At 35.8% G+C, this 24,166-nt stretch overlaps 1 protein-coding gene and 1 long non-coding RNA gene across 2 annotated transcripts; both read left to right on the top strand.

Annotated features, from left to right (window-relative positions):
- The first annotated feature begins 1,808 nt into the window (after positions 1 to 1,808).
- On the top strand, positions 1,809 to 23,828 carry LOC103509109 (E3 ubiquitin-protein ligase RNF185). Its single transcript, XM_017444042.2, has 5 exons — positions 1,809 to 2,127; positions 5,999 to 6,082; positions 6,247 to 6,352; positions 19,696 to 19,855; positions 23,515 to 23,828. The coding sequence occupies exons 1-5, from the start codon at positions 1,958 to 1,960 to the stop codon at positions 23,715 to 23,717; spliced, it is 723 nt and encodes a 240-aa protein (XP_017299531.1). The 5' UTR covers positions 1,809 to 1,957; the 3' UTR covers positions 23,718 to 23,828.
- Positions 11,120 to 12,156, top strand: LOC108252390. Its single transcript, XR_001809506.2, has 2 exons — positions 11,120 to 11,274; positions 12,068 to 12,156. It is a non-coding gene; the product is annotated as an uncharacterized LOC108252390 (long non-coding RNA).
- Positions 23,829 to 24,166: the final 338 nt, after the last annotated feature.

Genomic DNA, 24,166 nt, shown 5'->3' on the forward strand with positions numbered 1-24,166 from the left:
GAAATGTCTAGGTGTGGACACAGCTTTACATTTCGAAATGTCTAGGTGTGGACACGGCTTAACATTTCGAAATGTCTAGGTGTGGACACAGCTTTACATTTGGAAATGTCTAGGTGTGGATACAGCTTTACATTTCGAAATGTTCATCTTCAAGTCACAACAATCGACAAATGAATCACAGAATCTCTCTCAGAAGAGTGAAAGCTAACTTCAAAAGCCTCTTTTTTATAGTTCAATAAATTAATGGACTTATGCCGTTTGCCAACTCCTTTTGATGCAATAAAAACAATTTCTATCTAAATTTCTGCACTTACCAACAATCCCACCATACATAGGTACAATAATAATATGCAATTAAGTAGAGACGTATACAGCAGAGTACCTGGTTTATATTGGCCCTAATGATAATGACATGACACATCTAATATTGACATATTGTGATTTATGGGATGCGTCATTGCGAAGAGTGTGAAAGAGAAATGACAACAAGAAGCAGAAGAGGAGGAGGAGGAGGAGGAGGAGGAGAGGCAATATAGAAGGAAGAGGTAATGAGGAAGAAAGGATGTAAGGAGGAGGAAGATTGAATGAACGTCTGCTTATCGAGGATATCACACTGTTTTCTCTCAAAATTTAAGGAAACTGTGAGAAGGTAATATTTAAAAATAACACATACCTAATATTATACATAATAGTGGGGACTCGATCTGATGGACTTGTGAGGTCATATTTCCCCAGAGATGTGCAAAATGCTTTTGAAAACCAATTTGAAATGCAAAATGTAAAATGCTTTTTAAAAACCAATTTGAAATGTAAAATGCAAAATTTACATTTTGAAAATGGTTTTTTAAATGCTTTTTAAAATGGATTTTCAAACAATAAGCCCTTGTACAAAAATTATGTTATTTACTAAAATTAAGTGAGAAAAATACAGAAAAATTAAGCAGCAAGTCCAGGAAGTCAATGAAACTGGGCCCAATAAGACCAATTACATAACCTTAGGCTAAAATTCTTCTACTGACCACTGAGAAAACTATAGCCAAAATGTACTGACAAGTGATTTTTCACTAAATTTAGTGAATTGTTGGCAAATCTAGTGATTTAGTGATTTGAGGTCAAAATCTAGTGATTTTTGAAAGAAATGTAATTTCATTGCAAAATTGTTCTTAAAGCTGAAAAAATAGACTTTTTTTCAGAAACCTACAATAAAACATCAGATAAAACAGGTTTTACGTAAAACTGTTATCTCAATGCTCTTGTGAACAGCAGCAGGTGATGAAAAAAAAGTTCATTTAGAACGTTTTATATCAGTCTACCCATAGGTTCACTTGAAAGTGTTTGATAGATTGAGGGTTTTGATCTCATAGCAGTATGTTATTATCATTAGCCCGTCCTTTCTTTATTATTACAATAGTAATAAAAAGAAAGTAAAAAGGTATAAGGGACGGGCTATTGTATTCGCTTCGGTGTCGTCGGTCGGTCGGTCTGTCTGTCTGTCTGTCCCCATAGAAGGACTTATCCAAACCTGGTCGACCTATATATCAAATTAAAGGTCTTTTTACCAGGAACACGAAAATGGTGGTGTACAATGTTATTGTTGAATCTAAGTACTTACTTGCTAGTTGTTTTTTTATGCAGGAATTTTAAACACAAACTTTTACACCTGTTTAGAAGGGAGTGTTTTTTTACAGTTTTTTCCTTATTGTAGGTAATGTGTTTATTTCAACATAAATAATTATTTAATACCTATTTAAAGTATAATTATTCAATAACACAATTCTTTGTCATTTTTTTCTCAATTTCTAAAGGATTTTTCCTTGAAAGTCACATTCGAACCAACAACTTTTCCTCCTCCTGAGAAGAGTGAATTTAAAACAAAATATTACTTTTTAAGTCTTTATTCTTAGTGTGACGGTAAATTATTTCTTCCCTATGCCAGGTCCAATCAAAAATAAGCAATATGGCCACCACATCTTCAGGCAGTAAACAAACACCTCCAAATAGAGATGAAGGATCGGGAGACCAAAAGAAAACAGATGGAGGGAATGACAAAAGCCAAATCTATGATTGTAATATTTGTTTCGACACAGCCAAGGATGCTGTGATTAGTATGTGTGGACATCTGTTCTGGTAAGTCTTTTATTTTTGATATTACAAATCTATGGCTTGGACCTAGTACCTCAATCAAAGTTTCAACTTGGTTTCTTTAAGTTTTACTCTTTGATTAGGTAAGCAGTCTCTGAATGGCTAAAAAGGTTGAATCTGCACTCTTCAGGTGTACTTGATATGAAAAGTTTCAACTTGGTTTAAGTCTTTAAGTTTTACTCTTTGATTAGGTAAGCAGTCTCTGAATGGCTAAAAAGGTTGAATCTGCACTCTTCAGGTGTACTTGATATGAACAAAACAGAATGGAGGGGTAGTCAATTTTCCAATAGTCAGTGGTCAAGTTTCCCGAAACGAAAATACACCTTGAACTTGCATACAATAGCAGAATCTTAGGCCTTTTTTAAGTGGCAAGGTTCTCACATAAATGAGCTCTTCCACCAAAGTGGTTTGGTGACCAAATCACAAACTACTATTTTTTCCTATTTGGGCAGTAATAATTTTGCCCTGAAACAATTTCACAAACATGGTCTATTTTTTTGGTACTTGTGCAGAAGTCACGTCCGTGGAATATTGCTACCAAAGGAACTGGCACAAATGAGCAGTGACCAGTCCAACATACCTTAGATTCTTAGAACCTTTGTTATTTGATCCAAATCGATCGTACACCCCGAAATGCAATCGAACTGTAACCTTTTTTTGAAACAAAATACATATCTCATAAATGAGCTCTTCCACCAAAGTGGTTTGGTGACCAAACCACAAACTACTATTTTTTCCTATTTGGGCAGTAATAATTTTGCCTTGAAACAATTTCACAAGCATGGTCTATTTTTTTGGTACTTGTGCAGAAGTCACGTCCGTGGAATATTGCTACCAAAGGAACTGGCACAAATGAGCAGTGACCAGTGTTATTATAGGGATAAGTTAAACACAAGAAGGAGTTTTCACAATTAGAGTGGTCATTAGTGTTATTATAGGGTTAGGTTAAATACAACAAGCTGGGCCCGTCCCTCCGGAAATTTTTTAGCCCGTAGTTTATTCGATCGTGATTAGAGAAAATCAGTACCTATGTACCTACCTAATTTGTTTACTTTTCAGTTTATTATCATTCTTGATTTGCTTTTTTGATTTTACTTTCATGTAATGATTTAAAATCAAGACTAGAGCCCGTTCTCCCTTTATTCCCAATATAATGTTTAAGTCACCCATCCATTTATTGGCCTTTCTCGGCGTAGCTTAACATAGGTGACGCTAAAATCGGTCTTAAATGATCGACTGAAGTGTTATCTGAAACTTTCTCGCTTTGAGTTCATAGGTCGTCGCGACAAATTTCAAGATCAGAGCTCATTTGTGTGAGAAAATGTGAAAAAAATCCCCCAAAAACCAGTTTTTTGGTTTTTTGGCTTTCTGGTTTTCTGGACAAAATTCGCACCACCACTTTCGTGTTCCTGGTAAAAAGACCTTTAATTTGATATATAGGTCGACCAGGTTTGGATAAGTCCTTCTACGGGAACAGACCGACAGACTGACAGACCGACAGACGACACCGAAGCGAATACAATACGAGTAGTCCGTCCCTTATACCTTTTTATTACTATTGTAATTTGTAATAATAAAGGAAGGACGGACTAAAAAGGAGCTTTTCTTTTCCACGGACGTGACTTCTGCATAATTGCCATTTTTATATATACAGGGTGGTTCGTGATTTGCGAACCACGCTTATATCTTAGAAACGGCTGGGGATTAAGGAATGAAATAAACGGCATAATGTAGATGAAATTTTGATGATTAAAATGGCTTTTTTTAAATTTGCAATTTTTTTTGCAAAACAAAAAACTTCCTAATTTTTGATGGAATGGTGTAGTATTATCGAAAACACACTAGTGTACCAATACCAAGTTTCAGACCAATTGGTCCAGTATACACTCAGAGTAAGAATAACATAGAGGGAGGGTTTGGGTCTTTTTACATATCAAGGTCGAAGGACAGTTCACGAACAGCTGACTAACCAAATTTGTTTAGTCACCTGACTTTACTCTTCTCTCATTGGTGAAAAATTATTGAAATCTTTGTTTACATTTTGCAGTCCCGGTCTGTATTTTCAATTTCCCCCGATTTCTGAATGGTTTTATGAATTTTTAAAGTCAATAATGGATAAATAAGATAAGATACCCATCGAATTTACTTAGAAGTTGTTAAAAGTAAAAGTTTCGTAAAAAAGCAGAAATAATGTTTCAAAATTTCTGTAAAAATCATCCTACCCAGGAAATTATTCATGGTCCGGCACTGGTACCAAATCAGCTGATATATAACCCATGATGTGAGGACAAGGACAACATTCATGGCCCCATTGTTGAATTCAATGAGGTTTGTTTCCCCAGTCTCTAGTAAACGCTTACTAGGAAGCTAGGAAAATGGTAAAACACTGAGTTTAGATAATAGATAACTGGTAAAGGTTTATTTAATGATATTGAACGCACAGGCAAAGACAATACGAAGGAAAAACTGTGGAAAAACGTCTGATACGAAGAGAGGAAAGAAAAATCACAAGATTAAAAAGATGCTAACTTCACGTCAGTGAAAAGTCAAATACAAAATATTATAGTTTTTCCCCCGAAGGGTATAAAAACTGTTATTTTGGATCTTGCGTAGCTTGACCCAATGAGAACCACCCCCCCCCCTTCCCCGACCTCGGTCCCTACTAACCCCTCTCTACCAAAATATTTCCCCTCCTAAGTGATCATGGAGGATTGGTGGGGAAGTTTAATCAAGATGTTAGGTTATGTTGTTATAACTTTTTTTTAGTATAATTGTAAGATGCATTATTAAGAGCTGTCAAGCATTAAAAATGTGGGTCAAGCTACGCAAGATCCAAAATAACAGTTTTTATACCCTTTGGGGGATAAACTATAATATTTTGGAGTCTGTGCTTCGCTTGACCTAATGAGATATGTTTGTTTGTTTGTTATCTGACAGCTTGAGAAAACTTTGGCGTACTGTGATTATAGTTTTACCTATAGGTAAATCAAATAATAGGAGAGTTAGGTATCTAGAATGGAATGGAGTATAGACAATGCACTCAAGAAACAACTGAGGAGATTTATTGAACAAATGAACAGAAATGTGCAAAATGCTTTTGAAAACCAATTTGAAATGTAAAATGCTTTTAAAAACCAATTTGAAATGTAAAATGTACATTTTGAAAATGGTTTTTTAAATGCTTTTTAAAATGGATTTTCAAACAATAAGCCCCTGGCCATTTTAATGAACTGAACTGCCTACTCAAAATGCTAAATCTGTGATTCAAGAGGCAAGGCAATTTCATCTTCTACCTACTCTAGGTTAGTAAAATGCATTTACTTAGTATTTTCTATGACATCAATAAAATTTCAAGTATTATGTCAGAATAGTGGACTTGGTACCATGCTATAATATTTACCCAAGTGCTTTGCGGGTATTATTAGCTTTGTTTCTTTCTTTGTTACATTAGTTACCTATGTTTTTTGTTGACCGTGTAAATGTAAAGCATGTCTAAATACAGAGATGTGCAAAATACTTTTGAAAACCAATTTGAAATGCAAAATGTAAAATGCCTCTAGAAAACCAATTTGAAATGCAAAATGTAACCGAAATCCGCGAACATAATCGGCAAATCCGCGAACATAATCGCGAAATCCGCTAACCTAACCTAACCATGCTGTTTTTGCAGGGAAATAGGCTCCCCACCTATTTTTTTCTTCTTGTTTAATGAATACTGGCGAAATCCGCTAACCTAACCTAACCATGCTGTTTTTGCAGGGAAATAGGCTCCCCACCTATTTTTTTCTTCTTGTTTAATGAATACTGATAATGACTAATGATAATGATATTGCCCTTCAATTCTGCTCTTCCTCAGCTGGCCCTGTTTACATCAATGGCTGGAAACATGCCCAAATCGGCAAACATGTCCCGTATGTAAAGCCGCTATTGATAAAGAAGTGTACATTTTGAAAATGGTTTTTTAAATGCTTTTTAAAATGGATTTTCAAACAATAAGCCCTTGTAACCCTTGTACAAAAATTATTATGTTATTTACTAAAATTAAGCAGCAAGTCCAGGAAGTCAATGAAACTGGGCCCAATAAGACCAATTACATAACCTTAGGCTAAAATTCTTCTATTGGCCTGGCAGGGGAGGGAGCGAGATAGACCCTAGAGATGAAGTTCCACCCCGACCTCAAGGCCAAAGGACAGAGCGGGAAAATAGCTCGGTAAGTGAAACTTGCTTATTTTTTCAATGCTTGTAGGTTTCCCTCACTGTGCTTGGCTACTGACAAGTTTTTTGGGATTTCAAAATTTACCACTGGCCTCAATAGGTACATTATCAATGAAGGCATTTTGGTGCCCACCATGTACATTTTCTGTCCTAAAATAATTGAGCTTTATTTTTTGATGTTTGATCTTTGAGTAGTTTTAATCTTTGAGTATTTTTGACTAGCACTTAAGGTGCACTTAGCCTTGTGAGGCTGATTGAGTAGCTTGAAAGAGTTCATGGGTTAGATTTTTTCAATACCTTTTTTACTTTCCTTATCCTGCAGGAAGGAAAGTAATGTAATCGGGTCAAATTTTCGATGGTCAGATTTTAGTGTCAAAACACGTTTTGAGGTCCCTAGAATTTTTAGTGCCAAAACACGTTTTGAGGTCCCTAGAGCCTAAATCCAAAGTTTCAGCCATTGGTCCGTGTGTGTGTCTGTCTGTCTGTGTGTAAACAAAATATCTCGAGAACGGTAAGAGCTAGAGCTGCTAGAGACTTGAAATTTGGTATGTATCTTTCAAATGTGACAAGGATGCGACACGAAACTTTTGTAAGAGCTAAGACTTGATATTTGGTATGTATCTTTCAAATGTGACAAGGATGCGACACGAAACTTTTGGTTAAGACCGGTGCAACGGTTGGCGGCAAAGGAATCCATATGATTTTTAACAACCACAATACAAATGAGCTTGAGAATTGCATTTCTAACATCTAATTAATGGCAGGAAATCGGAAGGAATGTGTGTAGAATAATAATTGAAAGTCAGAATCAATTGTTGAACTTTTGGACTTGTGTGTTTGTGAGCTTCAGAAAGGTTGGCAGGTTAGGTGAGCTAAAAACTAACACTTTAGTTTAATAGGGATACAGGTCTACTGTTAACGGTAAAGGGAACACATTTTAGAAGCCCGGAAAAGCCGCTGTTTCAAGGCAAAAGCTAATTTTCCCAGCAAAAAAGTCAAAAAACACAGAAAAGTTCTATCCTCATCGTACCCAAGCACTTTTGAGTGTTTGTAGTCCTAACTACCCAAGGTCCACAATTGTGGACCACCTTTTTGTAGTCTAGGGAACGGCTGGCTTTCTCCTATCCTGTCTTCCTTCTCTCTTCGATTTCGGGACGATAAGACCCTAGCAGTTACAGTTCCCTCTGTCAAACCTCTTAAAAAAAAAAAAAAAAAAAAACGAGTAGCCCAACGCGTTACTTTCTGGTGTTCTAGTGTTGACCCAGTAAATAACAGGGAAGTATTGTGTCTCATAAGACCCATCTGATGAGGGACATACTACGGGTTATAATAAAAAAAAACCCTTTAAGTTGTAACACCCTGTATGTTCTAAAGTTTCAAACGGGTTGTGCAAGCTACGAAATAAAACCGGCGGTGAAGTTAGGGAACGCTGCGCATGGTAACAGCCGTTCTGAGAACGAACCGTATCTGTTCAAAAGAAAGTTCGTCCCGGGACGGAATCGAACTCGCCACCAGCGCTGAACCCTCAACCTATCGCTGACAAGACAGGTCCGCTACCTTCCGAGCTAACTAGGCTGGCAATAACTCGCCACCAGCGCTGAACCCTCAACCTATCGCTGACAAGACAGGTCCGCCACCTTCCGAGCTAACTAGGCTGGCAATGTGATGATTTATTTGAATGGAATGTTTGATAAGAAGAAGAGATTATATATTTTTTTAAAAAAAAAACATACATAAACAATCTGCCAGCCTCTGGCTGGTTGCCAAATAAAAGCACAGAATACCAATTAATCATAGGATATTTGTCTTCAATAGGATTTTCTTTCTAATCACGTACGATAACTGACCGACTGATGTGCTTCAGATGTACTTTCTTGATAACGAAATAAAATTATCAAATAATTAGAAATTATCTCAGAAAATAATAGCAATAACAATAAAGTTTGAAAAGAAAACAATAGTAATAATAATTAATTTAATCAAGGAAAGTAGGTAATAGATAGTAGTAATTTATCATTAAAAGTAGGTAAAAGTACTTTTTCCGATTGAACCTCGTGATCCATGACCACAAAATCACTTCATTTTCACGTGATGCCTTGTCTGAAATTTGATTTCAACTCTTATCTGAATTCGAATTAAAAATGCAATGCATGGTTCATAAATGCTTTTCTTTCTTTTTCACGGTCAAATAAATTCTCGTCTGTATTTCACTTTAATTGTAATGCATGCTTCATAGATGCTTTTTTTCTCAAGGTCAACTTTCTTAACTGTATCCTTCACAGATAAGGTTCGTTCCTGGAACACCTTGAGGTTCGTTCTAGGAACAGCTTACTCAAATCCAGATTCTAGGCCTCCTCCTGTTTTCCATTTCTGGAAGATAAGACCTCCGTTGATACAATTAATTTATCAAGGAAAGTAGGTAATAGGTAGTAATAATTTATCATTAAAAGTAGGTAATAGTACTTTTTCCGATTGAACCTCGTGATCCATGACCACAAAATCACTTCATTCTCACGTGATGCCTTGTCTGAAATTTGATTTAAACTCTTATCTGAATTCGAATTAAAAAATGCAATGCATGGTTCATAAATGCTTTTCTTTCTTTTTCACGGTCAAATAAATTCTCGTCTGTGTTTCACTTTGATTGTAATGCATGCTTCATAGATGCTTTTCTTCTCAAGGTCAACTTTCTTAACTGTATCCTACACAGATAAGGTTCGTTCCTGGAACAGCTTAAGGTTCGTTCTAGGAACAGCTTAAGGTTCGTTCTAGGAACAGCTTACGGTTCGTTCTGCTGGCAATGTGATGATTTATTTGAATGGAATGTTTGATAATGATAACTGACCCACTGATGTTCTTCAGATGTACTTTCTTGATAACGAAATAAAATTATCAAATAATTAGAAATTATCGGAGAAAATAATAGCAATAACAATAAAGTTTGAAAAAGAAAAGATTAGTAATAATAATTAATTTATCAAGGAAAGTAGGTAATAGGTAGTAGTAATTTATCATTAAAAGTAGGTAATAGTACTTTTTCCGATTGAACCTCGTGATCCATGACCACAAAATCACTTCATTTCCACGTGATGCCTTGTCTGAAATTTGATTTAAACTCTTATCTGAATTCGAATTAAAAAATGCAATGCATGGTTCATAAATGCTTTTCTTTCTTTTTCACGGTCAAATAAATTCTCGTCTGTATTTCACTTTGATTGTAATGCATGCTTCATAGATGGTTTTCTTCTCAAGGTCAACTTTTGAAACACTATCCTGCACAGATAAGGTTCGTTCCTGGAACAGCTTAAGGTTCGTTCTAGGAACAGCTTAAGGTTCGTTCTAGGAACAGCTTACTCAAATCCAGATTCTAGGCCTCCTCCTGTTTTCCATTTCTAGAAGATAAGACCTCCGTTGTTACAAATCCCTACACAAAACCTAAAGTTCAACTCACATTTGACTCATTTTATTTCGGCACACTTAATTTGAACTGTAACTTTAGGATAGAGAGTGATTTCATCGCATCGGCATCGTCCCAAAAGGGAAGAGAGAAAGAACTGATAGAAGAAAGCCAGCCGTTCTGAGAACGAACCGTATTTTAATTTGACTTTTTAATTAGATAGAGAAAAAAAACATTGGGAGGAACAATAAGTATTTTCAAAAACTAAACAATCTTTTTCTTTCTTTATTTACATCAAAACATGACAGGGTAATGTAGGTAATAAATGATTATCACTAATAATTGGATTATTTTGATATAGGAAAGGTCACTTAATTTGAACTGTAACTTTAGGATAGAGAGTGATTTCATCGCATCGGCATCGTCCCAAAAGGGAAGAGAGAAAGAACTGATAGAGAGAGAAAGAACTGATAGAAGAAAGCCAGCCGTTCTGAGAACGAACCGTATTTTAATTTGACTTTTTAATTAGATAGAGAAAAAAAAAGTGGGAGGAACAATAAGTATTTTCAAAAACTAAACAATCTTTTTCTTTATTTACATTAAAACATGACAGGGTAATCTAGGTAATAAATGATTATCACTAACAATTGGATTATTTTGATATAGGAAAGGTAAACGAATATTTGGCACTTTATGCATGAAATCTTCTTTTAGAAGCATAAAAAAATAAACGTACAAGATTATTGATATTGGACGTAAAATTCGTAAGTTTAGCAGGAAAAAAAATAAACGTATATGATGTGGTTTACTTATAAGGGGATACAGAAAAATCCGAAAGTACAGGGCTGCGAAGGAGGTTTCTAAAACCTCTTTTGGGAGTCAAATATGTAGTTCAATTAAAATTACTATTAATTAGAAGCTTTTTCTCCCACTGTGTCAATGTTCAATGTTTTTTCTACACCCTATACTTTTCGGGACATCGTATGCAAAGATCTTATCAGTAAAATCAGCTGATAAAAAATGGCGACATGCGACAAGTCCACGAAATTTTTGCATTGAGCTGTTTTTTCTGCTGATAAGTGAATGATCTGAATTTGTAAAAGAAAAATTGAACGTGTAATTTGAATAAATTTAGCTTGGTAGCGTAGAGTCTTTTGTTTCAAATCGGCGGAGAAGTATCTTTTGTTCTAGATCACAAAATCGTCGGAATCTCTACAAAAGAAAACCGTCAGATGAGTGTAATTTGAATAAATTTAGCTTGGTAGCGTAGATTCTTTTGTTTCAAATCGGCGGAGAAGTATCTTTTGTTCTAGATCACAAAATCGTCGGAATCTCTACAAAAGAAAACCGTCAGATGAGTTGGAGAAGTATCTTTTGTTCTAGATCACAAAATTGTCGGAGTCTCTACAAAAGAAAACCGTCAGATGAGTTGAAGATTGAGGGCAAGGTTCAACGGGGAGTATGTTCACTTGGAACAATCTGTGATTCAAGAGGCAAGGCAATTTCATCTTCTACTCTAGGTTAGTAAAGTGTATTTACCTACTTAGTATTTTCTATGACATCAATAAAATTTCAAGTATTATGTCAGAATAGTGGACTTGGTACCATGCTATAATATTTACCCAAGTATTTTCTATGGAATCAATAAAATTTCAAGTATTATGTCAGAATAGTGGACTTGGTACCATGCTATAATATTTACCCAAGTGCTTTGCGGGTATTATTAGCTTTGTTTCTTTCTTTGTTACATTAGTTACCTATGTTTTTTGTTGACCGTGTAAAGCATGTCTAAATAAAACATCAGATAAAACACAGGTTTTACGTAAAACTGTTATGTTATCTCAATGTGTGCATGTGAACAGCAGCAGGTGATGAAAAAAAAAAAGTTCATTTAGAACGTTTTGATATCAGTCTACGCATAGGTTCACTTGAAAGTGTTTGATAGATTGAGGGTTTTGATCTCATAGCAGTAGGTTATTATCATTCTTGAATCTAAGTACTTACTTGCAAGTCAGTTTTTTATGCAGGAATTTTAACCAACTTTTACACCTGTTTAGAGGGGAGTGTTTTTTACAGTTTTTTCCTTATTGTAATGTGATTATTTCAACATAAATAATTATTTAATATAAGTATAATAATTCAATATCACAATTCTTTGTCATATGTTTGTTCATTAATAAAGGATTTTTCCTTGAAAGTCACATTTGAACCAACAACTTTTCCTCCACCTGAGAAGAGTGAATTTAAAACAAAATATTACTTTTTAAGTCTTTATTCTTAGTGTGACGGTAAATTATTTCTTCCCTATGCCAGGTCCAATCAAAAATAAGCAATATGGCCACGACATCTTCAGGCAGTAAACAAACACCTCCAAACAGAGATGAAGGATCGGGAGACCAAAAGAAAACAGATGGAGAGAACGACAAAAGCCGAATATTACTTTTTAATTCTTTATTCTTAGTGTGACGGTAAATTATTTCTTCCCTCTGCCAGGTCCAATCAAAAGTAAGCAATATGGCCACAACATCTTCAGGCAGTAAACAAACACCTCCAAACAGAGATGAAGGATCGGGAGACCAAAAGAAAACAGATGGAGAGAACGACAAAGGCCAAATCTATGATTGTAATATTTGTTTAGACACAGCCAAGGATGCTGTGATTAGTATGTGTGGACATCTGTTCTGGTGAGTCTTTTATTTTTGATATTACAAATCTATGGCTAGGACCTAGTACCTCAATCAGAGTTTCAACTTGGTTTAAGTTTTACTCTTTGATTAGGTAAGCAGTCTCTGAATGGCTAAAAAGGTTGAATCTGCACTCTTCAGGTGTACTTGATATGAATAGAGTTTCAACTTGGTTTCAGTTTTACTCTTTGATTAGGTAAGCAGTCTCTGAATGGCTAAAAAGGTTGAATCTGCACTCTTCAGGTGTACTTGATATAAATATGATTGGTGTACGGTTAAATCTTGACAGTCAGATAGAAGATCACAGGCATGATGCAAAGTTTTTTTAGGCTTTTTTTAAGTGGCAAGGTTCTCACTTACATAAATGAGCTCTTCCACCAAAGTGGTTTGGTGACCAAACCACAAACCACTATTTTTTCCCATTTGGGCAGTAATAATTTTGCTTTGAAACAATTTAACAAACATGGTCTATTTTTATATACAATCCCACAATGAAACTCACTATTGCATTTGATTGATTCATCTAGCCTTGACCTATTTGTGTAGTTTATTGATATTTCCTCGTTGAACAAGTAATGCCATTCAGTGGCATTGGTGTGTGGGTCTACTATAGCTTATGTAACCTTGTGTAAAATAGAATCATCATTTGCACTTGAAACAATTTAACAAACATGGTCTATTTTTATATACAATCCCACAATGGAACTCACTATTGCATTTGATTGATTCATCTCGCCTTGACCTATTTGTGTAGTTTATTGATATTTCCTTGTTGAACAAGTAATGCCATTCAGTGGCATTGGTGTGTGGGTCTACTATAGCTTATGTAACCTTGTGTAAAATAGAATCATCATTTGCATAGAGTCCCCAAGGAAAATGTCAACTTATAAGGGAAAAGTTGATTTTTTTTTCCACTTTTCCTTTTTTTTTTTAGCATTGAATATTTGAAAATTTAAATTATACTGTAAAAGCCTAATGACACTTTCCTAGGTAAAATAATAATAATGAAAAAAGTCATGCTGTTTATGCAGGGGAGTAGATGGGTCCCTCCTCACTGATAATGACCTTCGATTCTACTTTTCCTCAGCTGGCCCTAAGGAAAATGTCAACTTAGTCAACTTATAAGGGAAAAGTTGATTTTTTTGTTCCACTTTTCCTTTTTTTTTTTTTTAGAATTGAATATTTGAAAATTTAAATTACACTGTAAAAGCGTAATGACACTTTCCTAGGTAAAATAATAATAATGAAGAAAAAAGTCATGCTGTTTATGCAGGGGAGTAGATGGGTCCCTCCTCACTGATAATGACCTTCGATTCTACTTTTCCTCAGCTGGCCCTGTTTACATCAATGGCTGGAAACATGCCCAAATCGGCAAACATGTCCCGTATGTAAAGCCGCTATTGATAAAGATAAAGTCATTCCAGTCTACGGCAGGGGAGGGAGTTCCAAGACAGACCCTAGGGATAAAGTTCCACCCCGACCTCAAGGCCAAAGGACAGAGCCGGAAAATAGCTCGGTAAGTGAAACTTGCTTATTTTTTCAATGCTTGTAGGTTTTCCTCACTGTGCTTGGCTACTGACAAGTTTTTTGGGATTTCAAAATTTACCACTGGCCTCAATAGGAAACTTATCAATGAAGGCATTTTGGTGCCCACCATGTACATTTTCTGTCCTAAAATAATTGAGCTTTATTTGATGTTATCTTTGAGTAGTTTTGACTAGCACTTAATGTCCCAAACTAAAATAAGATTCCTTATTGAGTCGGTTTTTGATGGTATATAATAAAATATACCCTATTGTTGGTAGTGAAAATTTGGGCTGTAGTAACATCTCTGCAATGCAAAAATGGTAATTAGGTACCTACATACTTAAATTTGGGGTGCACTAGTTTAGCCTTGTGAGGCTGATTGAGTAGCTTGAAAGAGTTCATGGGTTAGATTTTTTCAATACCTTTTTTTCTAATTACTTAGATCTTGCTATATTTTGCAGTCATGCTATCTTTTAGAAACAGTATTTCATTTTTGTGTTCAATTCTGTACGAGTGGGGTTGCTATTTGTGCAATTTGGGGTGCACTAGTTTAGCCTTGTGAGGCTGATTAAGTAGCTTGAAAGAGTTCATGGGTTAGATTTTTTCAATACCTTTTTTCTAATTAGGTCTTGCTATATTTTGCAGTCATGCTATCTTTTAGAAACAGTATTTCATTTTTGTGTTCAATTCTGTACGAGTGGGGTTGCTATTTGTGTGGGTAAGAGGTGGGGTATTTTTCTTTTCAACTATTCAAGAAGTTCGCTTTTTTCTTTGGAGGTTTATTGCCTACATTTCTCATTGGACTTAGAGTAATTTTTTTCGCCCTCCCTTAAGCACTGTAGTTCTCACATGGTATAGTTTCTGGATTACACTTTAGCATGCATTTTCCGTTGGTACTAGGAAAACCTAAAGCAAAGTTGGTACCATTGGAGCCCCAACTGGATCCGGTCTTGAAAGTTGGGCCCCACCAGAAAATTATCTTCAACTTTGAACAGTTTCATAAGATTTTTCTATTTAAATTGGCTCCTCTTTAAGATTCTAACTTTTTGTAGCCTAGTAAATGTGTATTTTCCTACCACTGGAAAATTGACCACTGCTCTAAAACTGAATGGAGGGGTAGTTAATTTTCCAATAGTCAGTGGTCAAGTTTCCCGAAACGAAAATACACCTTGAACTTGCATACAATAGCAGAATTTGTGGATTCGTAGGTAATAATAAAATTGGAAACTGGATTAGTTCTAAGCTTCTAAGGTTATGTTCACAACATACCTTAGATTCTTAGAACCTTTGTTATTTGATCCAAATCAATCGTACTTACACCCCGAAATGCAATCGAACTGTGACCTTTTATTGAAACAAAATACATATCTCGTGGCTTTTTTTTTTTTTAATAACTCTTTTCCGATGGGTAGTTTTAATTTTTCACTTTAATATTCATTTATTCTTATTTATTTTTTCATTATGTTCTTGTGCCCTTTAATTTTTGATCTTTTTTCTTAATTTCCTTTCTGGTAAAATAAGTGTCATCTTCCATGTCTCTCTGTTAACGGAATAGTGTGTCTGGAAACAAGAAACCCAAAACTTTGACCCCTCTTTCTCTTCAAAATATCTTTTAGCTCTTTTATGTACTAATTTTTTTGATCTTTTTTCTTAATATCCTTTCTGGTAAAATAAGTGTCATCTTCCATGTCTCTCTGTAACGGAATAGTGTGTCTGGAAACAAGAAACCCAAAACTTTGACCCCTCTTTCTCTTCAAAATATCTTTTAGCTCTTTTATGTACTAAAAAAAGTTACAAAAATAAATTAAATAATAAAATAAACCTGCGCAAATAGTGACTTCACTCGCTTTTTTGTTTTTATGTTTTATATTTAAACGGTTTTGCTTTCATTTTGTGTTTGGTGCATTCAGGAAATGTTACTAATGATTCAATCGAGAAGTTGCTTAGGCAATATTTAGTTCAGTTTATTTGAAAGGTTTTGGCGTAAATATAAAAAATAATTACTATCCGATTTCTGTTGTTTTTATGCAGAGTGTGTCAAGAATGAGTGATCCAAAACTATTCTTGCTATCTTCCAATAATGTATTGGTTAGGTCGATGGACTTCAAATCTGGTGTTTAGTGGTTCGAGTTTCAGTCGTCATAAAACTTTCAGTCAGTGAGTCAGAAACTCAACACTTCCTTTGGGGAGTTCAAGAGTTATCGCATTTTCCTTTCGAAAATTCAAGACGGTAATTATGGGGATTAGGAAAATGGACCAATGTATATCAGGAAATGTTCCATTTTCCCAATCTCTACCTTGAATATTGCGAAAAGAAAATAAAGATAGAAACACACTACAATCACGTCACGTGAGCTCATGGGGAGTCAGAAAGATGTAGTTCAAAGTTGTCCCACAATATTTTAATTCAGTTTATTTGAAAGGTTTTGGCGTAAATATAAAAAAATTACTATCCGATTTCCGTTGTTTTTATGCAGAGTGTGTCAAGAATGAGTGATCCAAAACTATCTTGCTATCTTCCAATAATGTATTGGTTAGGTCGATGGACTTCAAATCTGGTGTTTCGTGGTTCGAGTTTCAGTCGTCATAAAACTTATCTCATTTGAGGAAAGATCCTCCTGAATGCACCTAAATCAAGAAAAAAAAGTCCAAAAATAATAATAATAAAAAAAAGAAAAGAAATTAACACCAAACTTTTTCTCTTGCCCCCCCCCTTCCCTCCCTGTCCTTTGCGAAACGGTCCGAAACCTCCCCGATCACTTCCGATCTGCAAAATCCCTTGGTCCGAAAAAAACCCGATCGGCTCCGAACACACACGATTCCTCCCGAACAGAGATGCATGTTTGACGACGCGTGGAACATGTCGTCCGACGAATACGAATTGGATTATGGGGACGATGCGGGTGGCGAAACGGCCAGCGTGGGATCGTCTATCTCGGACGAAGAATACACGGAGCTTGACTCCCCATGAGCTCACGTGATGGTAGTGTGTTTCTACCTCAAGCGTTCACATGTTTTAGACTCATTGTCTGAGTAGTTCACTAAAAAGAGTAGTACACTGAAAAGAGTAGTTCACTGAAAAGAGTAGTTCTTCTTGTACGACTCACTCTTTTTCTAGTGGTAACTCCTACTCCGGTTCGTTTTGTTCTGTTGCAGTTCTGCGCGGGTCCCCCCACTACGAAGACGATCAGAACATTTCGCACATTTTCCTTGTAGTCGCGGCCGTGTTCATTCTAGGACTTCTTTACGCTTAAGAAACTTCTAACGAGGCTCTAAAAAGGGGGCTAAAAGGGACTTTTCAGTCTTGAGCGCGAGCAGAAATAAAAGGTATTTTCTTTTCTACATACTAGAACTATATAGATAATAATAGTGCTTATTTATACTACTCGCATAGGACTGAAAAGTCCCTTTACTCCAGCAGTAGGCTACTACTATTATTGTGGTCAAATGTAGATAATAATAGTAATAATGATAGTGCTTATTTATACTGCTCGCATAGGACTGAAAAGTCCCTTTACTCCAGCAGTAGGCTACTACTATTATTGTGGTCAAATTCTCAAATTATATTGAGGATAAAATTCCATACCTCAGCTGGGATTGTCTCCTTAATTAAAACCTAAGATCTCCTTAATTAAAATCTAACACCAACCTCAGTGGTGCAGTTGTTAACGCGTTGGACTTTGGATCTGGAGGTTGGTGGTTCGAGTCCAAGTCATGTCATGAAATTTATCTAGGTGAAATAATCGGGGAACGATGTTTGTGACAAGCATTTAAATATGCTTAACACAATTAAAATTCCTTTTTTCAATTAAAATCTAACTGTAGTTATACATAGTTGGTTGTCACATTTTGCAAAATTTTGACGTCACAGGATCTAAATATTACAGTACAGATAAGGTTCGTTCTCGGAACGACTGACTCTCCTAGCCTGTCCTGTTCTTTTCAATTTCGGGATGATAAGACCTCCTTTGTTACAGTTCCCTCTATCAAACATCTTCAAAAAAAAAACTAATCGCCCAGCCTACTTAGCTTAGTTGGTAGTGCGTCTGCCTTGTAAGCGCTAGGCCGCGGGTTCGATTTCCGCCCGGGGCGGATTTTATCCTGCCCTCACTATGCTTGGCTACTGACAAGTTTTTTGGGATTTCAAAATTTACCACTGGCCTCAATAGGTAACTTATCAATGAAGGCATGTTGGTGCCCACCATGTACATTTTCTGTCCTAAAATAATTGAGCTTGATGTTATCTTTGAGTAGTTTTGACTAGCACTTAATGTCCCAAACTAAAATAAGAGTCCTTATTGAGTCAGTTTTTGATGGAGTATAATAAAATATACCCTATTGTTGGTAGTGAAAATTTGGGCTGTAATAACATCTCTGCAATGCAAAAATGGTAATTAGGTACCTACATACTTCAATTTGGGGTGCACTTAGCCTCACAGGCTGATTAAGTAGCTTGAAAGAGTTCATGGGTTAGATTTTTTCAATACCTTTTTTTCTAATTACTTAGGTCTTGCTATATTTTGGGATGAGGAAAGTCGTGTGATGTTCACACCAGATTTTTTCTAATTAGGTCTTGCTATATTTTGCAGTCATGCTATCTTTTAGAAACAGTATTTCATTTTTGTGTTCAATTTTGTACGAGTGGGGTTGCTATTTGTGTGGGTAAGAGGTGGGGTATTTTTCTTTTCAACTATTCAAGAAGTTCGCTTTTTTCTTTGGAGGTTTATTGCCTACATTTCTCATTGGACTTAGAGTAATTTTTTTCGCCCTCCCTTAAGCACTGTAGTTCTCACATGGTATAGTTTCTGGATTACACTTTAGCATGTATTTTCCGTTGGTACTAGGAAAACCTAAAGCAAAGTTGGTACCATTGGGGCCCCAACTGGATCCGGTCTTGAAAGTTGGGCCCCACCAGAAAATTATCTTCAACTTTGAACAGTTTCATAAGATTTTTCTATTTAAATTGGCTCCTCTTTAAGATTCTAACTTTTTGTAGCCTAGTAAATGTGTATTTTCCTACCACTGGAAAATTGACCACTGCTCCAAAACTGAATGGAGGGGTAGTCAATTTTCCAATAGTCAGTGGTCAAGTTTCCCGAAACGAAAATACACCTTGAACTTGCATACAATAGCAGAATTTGTGGATTCGTAGGTAATAATAAAATTGGAAACTGGATTAGTTCTAAGCTTCTAAGGTTATGTTCCCAACATACCTTAGATTCTTAGAACCTTTGTTATTTGATCCAAATCAATCGTACTTACACCCCGAAATGCAATCGAACTGTGACCTTTTATTGAAACAAAATACATATCTCGTGGCTTTTTTTTTTTTTAATAACTCTTTTCCGATGGGTAGTTTTAATTTTTCACTTTAATATTCATTTATTCTTATTTATTTTCTCATTATGTTCTTGTGCCCTTTAATTTTTGATCTTTTCTCTTTCTCTTCAAAATATCTTTTAGCTCTTTTATGCACTAAAAAAAGTTACAAAAAAAAAAAAAAATAAATAGGCAATAAAATAAACCTGCGCAAATAGTGACTCCACTTGCTATTTGTTTTTATGTTTTATATTTAAACGGTTTTGCTTTCATTTGTGTTTGGTGCATTCAGGAAATGTTACTAATGATTCAATCGAGAAGTTGCTTAGGCAATTTAGTTCAGTTTATTTGAAAGGTTTTGGCGTAAATATAAAAAATAGTTACTATCCGATTTCTGTTGTTTTTATGCAGATTCCTCCCGAACAGAGAGGCATGTTTGACGACGCTATCACGCGTCGATCAGAGTCAAATTCCATGTGGTCGCTGGGGGAAAGTGGATTTTCCATTGGAGAGTTTCTACTCGGCCTGTTCTCATCCACGTCCAGCTTGGGCGACCAGAGACTACGATCTGGTAAGTGTTATTTAGCCACAGGTTCTTAATACCTATTTATTATTACACTCAGATTAAGAGAGTAACTTAATTAACACAACAGTAGGATTGGGGATCTTTTCTCTTTTACTTGAGATAAGATTGAGAACGAACCTCTTTTCATCTTCTTACCCGAATAGAATACCTTTTTCTACTAGGAAAAGACTGAAAGCCCCTTTAGCCCCGTTATCGAATAACTTCCTAATTTTTGATGGAATGGTGTAGTATCATCGAAAACACACTAGTGTACCAATACCAAGTTTCAGACCAATTGGTCCAGTATACATAACAGACTGAAAATTTAGTTACAAGATCAGACTTAAACATTCAGAGATCTTAAGTTAAATCAATAGACGTAGGTATCTATGTACAATAGAAGGACCTGGGGGGAGACCCGTAGATTACTGAAACACTCAATTTAATTTAATTTGGCAACAGTAGTAGTAACTAGAGATGTGTAAAGAGTGAGTGAGTTATTAAAAAAAGAACTACTCTTTTCAGTGAACTACCCAGTCAATGAGTCAGAAACTCAACACTTCCTTTGGGGAGTTCAAGAGTTATCGTATTTTCCTTTCGAAAATTCAAGATGGTAACTATGGGGAATAGGAAAACGGAACAATGTATATCAGGAAATGTTCCATTTTCCCAATCTCTACCTTGAATATTGCGAAAGGAAAATAAAGATATATTTCTGTAAAAATCATCCTACCCAGGAAATTATTCACGGTCCGGCACTGGTACCAAATCAGCTGATATATAACCTTCGATTTGAAAAGTGTCTTTCGTTTTGGTCCCAAACCCTCCCTCTATGTTATTCTTACTCTGAGAGTATACATAACAGACTGAAAATTTAGTTACAATAAGATCAGACCTAAACATTCAGAGATCTTAAGTTAAATCAATAGACGTAGTTATCTATGTACAATAGAAGGACCTGTGGGAAGACCCGTAGATTACTGAAACACTCAATTTAATTTAATTTGGCAACAGTAGTAGTAGTAGTAGTAGTAGTAGTAGTAACTAGAGATATGTAAAGAGTAAGTGAGTTATTTAAGAAAGAACTACTCTTTTCAGTGAACTACTCAGTCAGTGAGTCAGAAACTCCACTATTCCTTTGGGGAGCTCAAGAGTTATCGTATTTTCCTTTCGAAAATTCAAGATGGTAATTATGGGGAATAGGCGAATAGGAAAATGGAACAATGTATATCAGGAAATGTTCCATTTTCCCAATCTCTACCTTGAATATTGCGAAAGGAAAATAAAGATAGAAACACACTACAATCACGTCACGTGAGCTCATGGGGAGTCGGAAAGATGTAGTTCAAAATTGTCCCACAATATTATAGCTAATCTCGTAGTGTGGCTGTCCTGAACGAAATTACCTATTATGGGAAAACTTTCAACTACATTTTTCTGACTCCCCGTGAGCTCACGTGATGGTAGTGTGTTTCTACCTCAAGCGTTCACATGTTTTAGACTCATTGCCTGAGTAGTTCACTGAAAAGAGTAGTTCTTTTTGTATGACTCACTCACTCTTTTTCTAGTGGTAACTCCTACTCCGGTTCGTTTTGTTCTTGTTGCAGTTCTGCGCGGGTCCCCCCACTACGAAAACGATCAGAACATTTCGCACATTTTCCTTATAGTCGCAGCCGTGTTGATTCTAGGACTTCTTTACGCTTAAGAAACTTCTAACGAGGCTCTAAAAAGGGGGCTAAAAGGGACTTTTCAGTCCTGAGCGCGAGCAGAATTAAAAGGTATTTTCTTTTAATAATAATAATAATAATAATGAGAAGAAAATGGTTGGTGGTGGAAGAAGAAAATGAGAAAAATAGGTGGAGGGGGAAGAAGAAGAAGAAGAAGAATAAGGAAAGTGAAGAGGGGGAGAAGATTACAAAGTAATAAAAGAAGGAGTAGGAAAAGGATAAAAAGTAGAAGAAGTGGAACGAGAAAAAGGGAAAAAGGAAAAGGAGGACAAGAAGAAGAAAGAGAAGAGGAAAAAGGAAGAGGTAGAGAGAACGGAAAGAGGAGGAAAAAGATGAATTAAGACGGGGAAGAAGAAAAAGAGAAGAAACACAGCAGTATGAAAAAAAGAGGGAAATAAAAAAGAGTTAAAGGAAAAACGTAGCAGGAGAAAAAGGAGGGAAAACGAACGAGTTAAAGGAAAAGGAGAAAGAGGAACGAGTTAAAGGAAAAGGAGAAAGAGGAACGAGTTAAAGGAAAAGGAGAAAGAGGAATGAGTTAAAGGAAAAGGAGAAAGAGGAACGAGTTAAAGAAAAAGGAGAAAGAGGAACGAGTTAAAGGAAAAGGAGGAACGAGTTAAAGGAAAAGGAGAAAGAGGAACAAGTTAAAGGAAAAGGAGAAAGAGGAAGAGAAAATAGGCGTGCTATAATTCTAAAACAGTGTTACATACACGTACCTTGACGTAAAACAAATAGTTTCAAAATATGTAATAAATTATTATTCTATTTTTATTCCACAAAACTTGGAACTGTTCCAAAAGGAAATTTGTAGGTTTTTTTCCTCCCATTTAAATATTCAAATGGACATGTAAACGGAGGAAGAGGAGAAGCAGGAGGATGGGAATAAGGATGAGGAGGATTAGGAGGAGAAGAAGAAGAAAAAGAAAAATAAAAAGAAGAAGAAGAAGAAGATAGAAGACGACGAAGAAGAAGAAGAAGAAGAAGAGGTAAAATATTTACCATTGTCTTCGCACAATGTTTAAGAACGGCTTTTTTTACAAGAAATAGATATTGGTAGGTACATAATTGCATTATATTCACAAAAGCGTCTTTTATGAAAAAAGTACATGTAAATACACATTGTTATTTTCTTGCCTAGCCTTTTTAATGGTCGTAAATAATTTTCAAACTTGTTTTCTCCTCTTTTTTTTAATCCGTTTTATTTTTACTTCTTTTACTAATGTTAACTACTGATTTTTATGCTCCAACTTTGCTCTAAATGCTTTTAGAGACCCCGAGCTAAAGGAAAAAGCTCTAGCCTGTCCTTTGCCCGATCTAAATAAAACTTGAACGTGCTATGGAGTAGAAAGATTTTTTTGCCTTAGTTTTTTAAACATTTTTCCATGTAAGTTTGAACTAATCTATGAAAGTTTTTTTTTTTTTTTTTTTTTTTCAATCGTTTCGATCAAACCCACGCCCTCCTGATTACCAGGCGAGTATCTTGACCTTTTCTACATACTAGAACTAGAGATCTCCTTAATTAAAATCTAATTGTAGTTATACACAGTTGTCACATTTTGCAAAATTTTGACGTCACAGGAACTATATCACTTTCCTATGTAGTTTTAAGATATCAAGACTTGTGTTTTACAATTTTTTGTCAAATTGATAAACATTAAATAAATAAACATATTGAATTGAATTGAACTAAATATTACAGTACAGATAAGTTTCGTTCTTGGAACGACTGACTGTCCTAGCCTGTCCTGTTCTTTTCAATTTCGGGATGATGAGACCTTCGTTGTTACAGTTTCCTCTATCAAACATCTTCAAAAAAAAAAACTAATCGCCCCTATTTCTCTACAAGACCTTATTTAGACTTTGGAGTAAAGGGACTTTTCAGTCTCACTCTGCCAGTATAAGCAGGGTCTATTCTATTCTATTATTTCTCTCTCGTTGCAGGCAATGGATTCCGGGGGGCCGACTACGGGTACACATCGCCCGGGGGTCTATTCAGTGCTGGGGGGGCCCAGGGGCGCCCTGGTGAGGCCCACGCACACGGAGGGGCCCGGTTCGATGCCAATGTGGAAATTGAGGACATGTTTTTCAAGCTTTTCCTTATCTTTGCTGCCCTGTGTCTGTTTTACATCCTGTTTGTTTTCTGAGCCGGAAACGAGCACTTTTTTTTAACGTTTAGAAATGGCCCAATTGATATTAAGGCCTTTTTAGGGCCCAACGGATATGTAATAGATATTTTATTTTAATTCAGCCAGAAACGAGACCCTTTTTTAACGTTTAGAGGGGCCCAATTGATGATAAGGCCCTTTTTAGTCCGTCCTTCCTTTATTATTACAATAGTAATAAAAAGGTATAAGGAACGGACTATTGTATTCGCTTCGGTGTCGGTCTGTCGGTCGGTCTGTCCCCATAGAAGGACTTATCCAAACCTGGTCGACCTATATATCAAATTGAAAGGTCTTTTTACTAGGAACACGAAAATGGTGGTGCAAATTTTGTCCAGAAAACCATAAAGCCAAAAAACCAAAAAACCGGTTTTTGGGGGGGGGGTTGCCCCTACACCTATTTGCAGGATTAGAAATACCTATCCACTGCC

This window comes from Diaphorina citri, unplaced genomic scaffold (assembly GCF_000475195.1).
Source record: "Diaphorina citri unplaced genomic scaffold, Diaci psyllid genome assembly version 1.1 scaffold468, whole genome shotgun sequence".
NCBI classification, from domain to species: domain Eukaryota; kingdom Metazoa; phylum Arthropoda; class Insecta; order Hemiptera; family Psyllidae; genus Diaphorina; species Diaphorina citri.